Below are 9,475 nucleotides of genomic sequence, written 5' to 3'. Positions count from 1 at the left end.
ATGGATCAGGATTTGGCCCCAGCTGAACTGCAAGTGCTGCAGTCTTTATGGAGACCCTGTCTGAGGTTCATCAATATGGAGAGGAACAGCTTGTTCCTCATGTCCCCATTCGAAGGACCAGTGAGAAAATCCCACCCAGATGGACCCTCTGCCCTGGTGCTGTTTGGGAGGGTGGTGTCTGGGGGACTGTGATCCCTCCCTCGGGAATTGCACCCACATGCTTCAGCTGTCCTCCAAATCCAGCATCCCTGTGAGATGAGCCCACCCCATGCTCCTGCTGGTATTAGGTGGATTCACATCCAATAGGAACACAGGGATTTCTTTGGGGTGAAGATGTAGGATGTCTGGGTCTGGGAAGAGGGACATGGCTGGAATCATCCTCCACAGGTGCCACAGGATAAAGTCATCATAGAATCATGGAATGGTTTGTGTTGGAAGGGACCTTAAAGCTCACCTCATTCCACCCACCTGCCACGGGCAGGGACACCTTCCACTGTCCCAGGTTGCTCCAAACCCCGTCCAACCTGGCCTTGGACACTTCCAGGGATTCAGGGGCAGCCACAGCTTCTCTGGGCAACCTGTGCCAGGGCCTCCCCACCCTCACAGGGAAGAATTTTTTCGCAATATCCCATCCCTGCTCTGTGTCAGTGGGAAGCCATTCCCCTTTGTCCCCTTCCAGGCCCTTGTCCCAAGTCCATAATCTGCTAATGAGCAAACACCCCAGTGCTGGCTTGTGCTGAAGGAGGTACCTGAGGGCTTGTTTTCCCCCAAAACAGCAAATCATTACCCTGGGCTGCTCCAAAAAGCATTATTTGTCACTTGGAATAATCAGACAATGCTTGCATGGCTGGAGCAACAGATGTGACTCCTCATCCATCTGACTCATGTGTCTGCTCTGAGCCCACTGCAGCAGTTTTGAGGCAAAGAGCATTATTTTTGCAAAATAAATGCATTTTCTGGTGCATTCAGGCAGTTTTGAGGTATGAACGTGGCATTCTGCTGCAGGGCAGGGCCAGCACCAGCGTGCAGAGGTGGAGGGGAGCATGGCTGCACTGGAGGGAAGGTGGGAGCCCAGAGGGGCTGCTGGGATTTGGGGGTCTCCAGAGCAATCTCCCTCACCTGCTCCACTGAGGGAAAACCACCTTCCCCAGCTCTGCCTGTGGTGGTGGGTCAGCAGAGACCCACTCCCTCCCCAGGATGTGACCAGGACCACCAGGCTTGTCCCACAGCTTGTCCCTGCCCTTGAGGTTTCCCTGGATGGATGATGGGACCCATGGGCTGTGCTGGATCCAGTATTGTCCCCAGAGCCTCTTGGTCCCCAGGAGAGCGTGGCCCCAGCAGCCCACCCTGCCTGCACAGGGGCTGCCACTGTGCCAGCACCTCACAACACCCAGCTCGGGGAACAGCTAGAGGGGCACCAAGTCTGGAAGGTGAAGGACCCTGTGACTCTCCCTGGGGCTGCATGATGGGGAGGACAGGGCTCTGGGCGAGACTGGAGGAGTCCGGACCCTTGGGCTGATCCCTGTGACCCATCGTTGGAGGGCTGGACCCCCATCCCTGTCCCCATGTCATGCAAATAGGAACCCTCAGCTAGGTTGGACCTGGACCCCCATCCCTGTTCTCCTGTCATTCTGTGGGGACTCGGGATGGGGCTGGACCTGGATCCCTGTCCCCGTTCCTGTGCGATGCACGGGGGGCTCCGTGGGTCGGTGCCGGAGCTCCGTAGGCGCGGGGGCAGCGGCACCGGGACCCCGCGGATCCCCTCGGGGCGGCCCGAGCCCCCGGGGGCGGTGCCGCCCCCAAACTCCCCCCTAAACCCCCCGAAGCCCCCCCCGAAACTCCCCCTCCGGTCGGGGCACGGCGCTGGCAGGAGGTGGCTCCGCCGCAGACACCGCTCGGTCGCCGCCGCGTTCACCTCGCGGAGCGGGGTCTGCTCGTAACACCGGGAACACCGGGAATACCGGGAACACTGGGAACAACGGGAACGCTGGGGCTGCAGGGCTGCCAGAAACACCGGGAACGTCGGGAATACCGGGAACACTGGGAACAACGGGAACACTGGCGTTGCAGGGCTGCCAGAAACACCGGGAACACCGGTGCTGTCGGTAATACCGGGAACACCGTACCAGCTGCCGGTAATCCTGGGAATACCGTGACACCGGGACTGCCCGGGCTGCCGGTACCGCGGAGTCGGGTAAGCGGGCGGAGGAAGCGGCGCAGCCCCGGCGGAGCATCGGGACCCGCATCGGGACCCCCGCAGACACCGAGCGGGACCTGATGGGGATCCTCAGGGGGACACAGACCGGCGGGGCCGTGCTGGAAGCGGGGCCCGGGCTGGGGTCGTCCAGCCTGAAGCGATGGGGAGGACCGGGGAGCCCCGGGGGGGACTGTGCTCCTCCTGCCCCCGAACCCCCCGGCTGGGTTGCGAGGGGTCTCTGCGAGCAGGATCGGGGCGGGAGGGGATGAGGAGCAGCTGGTTTGGGCCGTCCCATCCTCTGGCCGGCAGCGGGGCAAGGGTGTCCCGGGGAACCCCTGGAGAGGACTCCCTGCCTCCTGGCCCTGGAGCCATGGCCCCTTCCCGGGTCTCCCAGTGCCACCTGCTGGGGTGGCAGCGGTGGCACTGGGGCTGTCACGGTGGCTTTTGCTCCCCTGCGGTTTCACCGTCGCAGCCCGGGGCCGGCAGTGATGGGTAGAAGCTGGCAAGGCTCATCCAAGAGGTGTGATCCAGTTACAGCCCGGCTACTCTGCCTGGCACTCCCCGAGGCTTTGTCTCCAGTAGGGAAGTGATCCGGGGCTGTGGCAGCCCAGGACATGCCCAGGATCTTCTCTGCTGCCTGAGGAGAAGCACATCTCCTCCTCCACACTGGTGTGGGTGGCCGGCAGAGCCGAGCCATGCTCATTCCTCCACCTCTCCCCCAGGATCCGGGTCCCCAGCTCAGCCTGAGATGCACCTCGGCACTGGGAGCACTGGTTGCAGGCTGGTGGGAGCAGCCATGAGGGACATGCTTGGATCTGGATGCCTTGGGAGCCTTGTCCAACTCGCCTGGATGTGCCTGTTCTCCGTGCCGGTGAGGGCCGAGCTGGGGCCATGGGGCAGCAGGGTTGGCACTGCCAGCCTCTGACCCACGGCCAGCAGGCTCCGTCCTGGCTCCGTCCTGTGTCCCTGCCCATCCCGAGGATGCAGCACACAGTAGTTTGCCAGGGGGATGCAGGTGGTGGGGCAGGAGGCTCTGACTCAGCTCTGGACTTGCAGCACGGTGGGGCCAAGGTGCTGGAGAAGACCTTTGAGGAGTGGCTGCGGTACCGTGACGAGTGTCTGAGGAGGATGGCGAGCGAGCCCTACCCCGCAGGTACCCAGCCATGCCCAGCTCAGCATCAGACACAGGGGACACAGAGCCAGGGCTGGGCTTTATCCCTCCTCTAGCATCCTCTGTGCTGGTCACCCTCATGAGCAGGAGGACTGACAAGGATCTCCATATCTCAGATGGGATGCCCAGGGCTGGAATGCCCAGGGGAGTCCAAGGCTGGTGTGGGGTACCACGGCCCCTTCAGGGTGACACCAGCCCCCTCAGAGGTGCTGGGATGGCAGGGCTGGATGTGGCCGTGCCGGCAGCATGTGACAATCAGCTTTTTCCCCCTCACTGCCATTGCAAGGGCTGTTCTGCAACCGGACATTCGACATGTATGCCTGCTGGCCCGACGGGAGCCCTGGCACCGCTGTGAACGTCTCCTGCCCCTTCTACCTGCCCTGGTTTGAGAAAGGTGAGGATCCCCTTCTGCCATCCCACCGCTGGGAGCCAGAGCGGAGCCGTGCTGGGGGGGAGAGGCTCTCAGGGTTCCCCTCCTGCCTGATGATGGGGGGAGAGAGACCCACAAGCACACCTGGAGTAAGGGGACACTTGGGGCACAGAGCACAGCCAGCTTATGCCCTGCTCATGCCTGCCCTGGAAGAGGGTCTTTGGGGCTGAGCAGGGTCTGACCTACCATCCCAGGAGAGGGGTTTGGGGGAGCCCAAGGGGAACGTGCTGGTGCTTTGTGTCCGCAGTGAAACACGGGCTGGTGAGTCGCCGGTGCGGTGCCGACGGGCAGTGGGTGATGGTGAATGGCAGCCAGCCCTGGAGGGACTACTCACAGTGCGAGGAGGAGATGGAGGTCACCGCTGAGGAGGTGGGACCCTGGCCCAGGCACTGGGCAGAGATGGACAGGGCACCCTGGCCAGGGAGGGACAGGCACCCCAACCACTCGGCAGGTGCTGCCCACCCGGCTCAGGGTGCCGTGCTCCCTGCAGGAGGGTGCCCGCAGGCTGATGGTGAGCTTCAAGGTGCTCTACACCGTGGGGTACTCGCTGTCACTCCTCACCCTCATCTCTGCCCTGCTCGTCCTCACCGTCTTCAGGTGGGAGAGCTGGGGGGACATGGCCCTGGTCCCTGTCAGCTGGTGACAGCTGAGCCCAGAGGTGCCCTGCCTGACCCCTGGCACTCGGCAGGAACCTCCGCTGCACCAGGAATTACATCCATGCCAACCTTTTCGCCTCCTTTGGCCTGCGGGCGACCTCGGTGATGGTGAAGGACGCGCTGCTGGAGCGGCGCTGGGGCGTGGAGCTGCTGCAGGTGGCTGACTGGGAGAACCTGCTGAGCCACGAGGCAAGTGCTGCCCCGGGGGGACCCCGATCAATGCTGGGCTGGAGGTGGGGTGGGGATCCTGTCCCCGGGGAGGGGGGAGCAGGGGGTGTCAGTGTCTGTGCAGCCCTGTGTTGGTGGGTGAGCCCTTGGGGTGCTGGTGCTGCCCATGCACCCGGTGATGGTCTTGGGGTACCTGTGTGTGTGGGTAGGCAAGTTCTTGGGTGCTCATACACCCAGTGGACAGGCTTCTGGGGGGCCTGTGCTGCCCATGCCCCCATGGGTACCCCTTGGGGTACCTGTGCACCTGATGAGAGAGCTCTGGGCCTGTGCAGCACCCTGCTCCTGAGGGATGAGCTCTTGAGGTGACTGTGCACCCAGTGGCTGAGCTCTCAGAGAGCTTGGGGTGCCTGTGCAGCACCTGAGGGAGGAGCTCTCAGGGTGCCCATACAGCCTCTGGGTGAGCTCAGGGCACCTGTGCTCCCGTGGGTGAGCTCTTGGGGTGTCTGTGTAAGACCATACACCTGATGGATGAGATTCTGAGGTGCTCACACACCCTCCGGGTGAGCCCAAGGGCACCTGTGCCCGTGTGGGTGAGCACCTGGGGTGCCTGTGTAACACTGTACACCTGATGGAAAACATTTTGGGGTGCCTGTGCATTCCATGGGGGAGCTCTCGGGGTGCCCGTGGTGCCGTGGGTGGGCACCCAGCCAGCCCCACGGGGGCTCTCCTGTGGCAGGCTGCGCTGGGGTGCCGGGTGGCGCAGGTGCTGATGCAGTACTGCATCCTGGCCAACCACTACTGGTTCCTGGTGGAAGCCATCTACCTCTACAAGCTGCTCATCGGGGCCGTGTTCTCCGAGAAGAATTACTACAGGCTCTACCTCTACCTGGGCTGGGGTAGGGGCCACCTGGGTGTGCGGGGGGGAGGGCACAGTACCCAGTGCTGGGGGGCACCACGGTCCAAACCAGCCCCGGGAGGGTGTGGGGTGGGGGCCCTGCTGACCCTGGGTGTCCCCACGGTGCCCCTGCCCTGGGACTGGTTTCTAATCTCAGGAGGGTGCTTGGTTTTACAGGGTTTGCTGTGTGACTTGCAGGGACCCCCGTGGTGTTCGTGGTGCCCTGGATGGCTGCCAAGTACTTGAAGGAGAATGCAGAGTGAGTGAGGATGGGTGGGGGTTCCTCGGGGATGCTCAGCCCCAGGCTGGGACTGGACAGAGGCTGCTCAAGGTCCCTGAGCCACCTGGCCGGGGCTGGAAAGCTCTTGGCCTCATCCTGCACCCCTGGCACGGGCTGATGGTGCTGCTCTCCGTGTCTCCCTGGGCAGGTGCTGGGCACTGAATGAGAACATGGCTTACTGGTGGATCATCCGCATCCCCATCCTGCTTGCCTCCCTGGTAGGGGACACCTGCTACCCCTGTGCCTTTTTGGACAACAGCAGCTCAGCCCCTGGCTCCCAGCCCTGGGCAGGGCTGTGATCCCTTGGGGAAGCTCCCAGCAGAGTGCAGGAAGGTGGATTGGCCTCCAAGGATCAGGGAAATGGACACGGGGTTGATTTTTTACCAGCAAATTGCCAACCCCCAGGCTCTGTGCAGGAAGGAGAGTGTTTAACTCCAGAGAAAGGGACTGAGGGTGGTCCCTGATGCTTCCTGGTCAGGATTTTGGGATGGCAGGAAGGGAGGAAGGGCAGCAGCAGCCTTGGCAGCACAGGATGTGCCATCTGCTGCAGGCCCTGAGGGTGCATATCATGGCCAGGGTGGGCTGTGAGGGGTGGGGGTGCTGGGCTCTGTGTGCCCCTGCACTGTCTCCCCCTCCCCAGATCAACCTGCTCATTTTCATGCGGATCCTCAAGGTGATCCTGGCCAAGCTCCGAGCCAACCAGAAGGGCTACGCTGACTACAAGCTGCGGTGAGCTGGGAAGGAGGGAGGGGGTGGCCACTCTGGCTCATCCCTGGGCCCGGGATAACACCACATCCACCTCCCCCTCCCCCTCCATCCCCACCCTGCTCCTCCACCCTTCACGTCCTTAAATGACCACCCTGACTTTATCTAGAAGATTTAGGATCCCTTTACACTCTTCCAGGCTGGCCAAAGCCACCCTCACCCTCATCCCTCTCTTCGGTATCCATGAGGTTGTCTTCATCTTCGCCACCGACGAGCAAACCACGGGCATCCTGCGCTACATCAAGGTGTTCTTCACCCTCTTCCTCAACTCCTTCCAGGTGAGGCACGAGTGTGACACGTCCTTGCTCTGAGCACATAATGGAGCAAGAACTGGGGGGGCCTCTTCCAGCTTGCTCTCCCCGTGGTGTCTCCATGGGGTGGGGGACCCCATCTCTCTCACCCTCTGCCCCGGTGCCTCCTGTGCTCTCTGGGGCAGCGGTGGCAGAGGGACCTCAGCCCTAAAAGCACCCAGAAATGGTCTGGGGGGAGTCTAAGCTCACCCCAGCCCCAGGAGAGGGATGGCAGTGGGGTCTCACTCCCTGCTCTCCCTGCAGGGTTTCCTGGTGGCCGTGCTGTACTGCTTTGCCAACAAGGAGGTACGTACCTGCCACAGCGTCTCCCTCCCGCCTTTCCCATCCCATCCTCTGCCTGCGGGGAGGGCGTGGCCAGGGACGAGCCCCCCTTCTCCCCTCCGTGTCAGGTGAAGTCTGAGATGAAGAAGAAGTGGCAGCTCTGGAAGCTCGACTACCCAGTGCTCTGCTGTGCCCAGTGATGCAGTGACTGCCCGCAGAGCCAGGGCACAGGGGCTGCTGTTCACAACGGGCACGAGGGCCCAGCTGGAGGGTGGGGGATTGTGGGGAGCTGTGCTGGGCAGTGCCCACCTGGGACGTCCAGGCTGGGACCAGCGTTTGGCTGTGCCACACTGGAGCTGCTGGAAGGGACATCCCCCCACTGTGGTCCAAGGGGGAGATGGGCACCCCAGACATTGCCAGGCATCGTTGCCTCCTTGGGGGCCTCACCTTGCCTGGGCTTGGGGGCTGCGTGGGCAGCAGGAACTGCTTCCTACCACCACCTGTGCACCATCAGCAACCCCTGCCAGCACCCACCAGCCGTGTGCAGGGGAACCCCCTGCCCACCCACACTGCCCAGGCACATGTGGGAGGGGATCACGGCAGCTGGAGGGAGCCTGACCCTCAGCAGTGGGAATGGGAGACTTTATTCAGCCTGGCACTGCTGCATGGACCTGCTGCCCCTCTGCCCAAACCCTCCTGTGGCACCAACACGTCAGGACAGGCATCCCTGTCCTCCCCTCCTTGTCCTACCCAAGGATCATCTCACCAATCCCGACAGCTCCCAGACATCCACAGTCATCTTGTGAAGCTCTTCACAGTGAGGTGCAGCTTCTGCACCTTCTCTCCATCCTCATCACGGACACAGAACGTGGCTCCAGCACCCACCTCCTTCTCGCTGCTCTTCAGCTGCACACACTGCTTGGTTCCTCCTCTCCAAGCCCCTTCTGCTGTGGGCAGAGCCAAGGATGGAGCCTCAAAGTCACAAGGGAGTGAAGGATGTGAGAGTAGCAGCTTGCGGGAGCTGGAGCCAAGTCCAACCTTCTGCATCCCAGGTCCAGCATCCAGCCCAACCACCCCCTCCTCTGCTGGGGGAGAGCTGGGCAGGCCCAGACAGGAGCCACGCTCTGTTTTGGTGGCAAAAGGCTGACTCAGGGAGTTCACTTTCCTGTGAGGTGCCAAAGCATCAGCCCACCCTCTCCAAGCAGCCTGTGAAGCCCAGGAAGCTCAGGAGCACTGACACCTCTGCCTTGGCAAGGGAGGCATCTGAGGCAGAGTGATTTGAGTGGGGCTGCACGTGCCTGGCTTCCAGCTCCTGTCCTGGTCCTGTGTTCTCCTGGAAGAGCCAGGAGCAGCCACAGTCACCACCATCACCTTGGGTCCTTGCTGTTACCCTCAGGAGCAGGACAGACATGCTCCCGAGTACTTGTTCCTAACCAGGTTCCTTCCTTTCTCTTGCAAAAAAGGCCCCTCCAGGCTGGAGGAAGCAGCTGGGACTCTCCAGCACATGCACATGGACACAGAAGGTTCTCCAGCTCCTGCCCCTTCCCTGACAGGCTGGGGGAGTCTCACAGAGAGGCTGTCTCAAGCACACCAACAAAAGAGGCTGTGCCATGCTGGAGTCACACAGGAGTTGTCCTGGATTGATGTAGCCCCCATGAGACCATTTTACACATTAACTCTCTTTTCAGATGTAAATAAATGTTTATTTTTCAGCAAGCAGAGCCTGCTGCTTCTGTCTGCTCTGAGGGAGGGAGGGACACAGCTCTTGGGCACCCGGAGCTGAATCCCAGAATGGTTTGGGTTGGAAGGGACTTTAAAGACCATCTCCTTCCACCCCTGCCATGGGCATGGACACCTTACACTAGCCCAGGTTGCTCCAAGCCCCGTCCAACCTGGCCTTGAACACTCTCAGGGATGGGGCAGCCACAGTTTCTCTGGGCAACCTGTGCCAGGGCCTCACCACCCTCACAGGGAAGAATCTCTTCCCAATATCCCATCTAACCCTGCCCTCTGGCAGTGGGAAGCCATTCCCCCTTGTCCTGTCCCTCCAGACCCTTGTCCCAAGTCCCTCTCCAGCTCTCCTGGAGCCCCTTTAGGCACTGGAAGGGGCTCTCAGGTCTCCCTGGAGCCTTCTCCAGGTGAACACCCCCAGCTCTCCCAGCCTGGCTCCAGAGCAGAGGAGCTCCAGGTCTCAGAGCATTTCCATGGCCTCCTCTGGACTCACTCCAGCAGCTCCACAGGTACTGATTTGCTGCTCTTTGGTGGGTGCTTTGGGGTCCCAAGGGATTCCCACATCCCCCACCCAGGTAGTGCTGCAAGGATGGCACCTCTGAGAGGAGCC

At 61.9% G+C, this 9,475-nt stretch overlaps 1 protein-coding gene across 1 annotated transcript; it reads left to right on the top strand.

Annotated features, from left to right (window-relative positions):
• The first annotated feature begins 2,118 nt into the window (after nt 1-2,118).
• On the top strand, nt 2,119-8,076 carry LOC113994087 (glucagon receptor-like). Its single transcript, XM_027732769.2, has 14 exons — nt 2,119-2,194; nt 2,920-3,068; nt 3,254-3,350; nt 3,655-3,762; nt 4,046-4,167; nt 4,289-4,395; nt 4,487-4,643; nt 5,359-5,518; nt 5,716-5,776; nt 5,946-6,015; nt 6,438-6,526; nt 6,702-6,840; nt 7,117-7,158; nt 7,263-8,076. Exons 2-14 carry the CDS (start codon nt 2,946-2,948, stop codon nt 7,332-7,334), a joined length of 1,347 nt encoding a protein of 448 aa, XP_027588570.2. The 5' UTR covers nt 2,119-2,194; nt 2,920-2,945; the 3' UTR covers nt 7,335-8,076.
• Nucleotides 8,077-9,475: the final 1,399 nt, after the last annotated feature.

This window comes from Pipra filicauda, unplaced genomic scaffold, assembly GCF_003945595.2.
Source record: "Pipra filicauda isolate LSUMZ 115617 unplaced genomic scaffold, ASM394559v2 scaffold73_size2923735_pilon, whole genome shotgun sequence".
NCBI classification, from domain to species: domain Eukaryota; kingdom Metazoa; phylum Chordata; class Aves; order Passeriformes; family Pipridae; genus Pipra; species Pipra filicauda.
The sequence above is the reverse complement of the archived record's forward strand: the minus strand, read 5'-3'. Positions and strand labels throughout refer to the sequence as shown.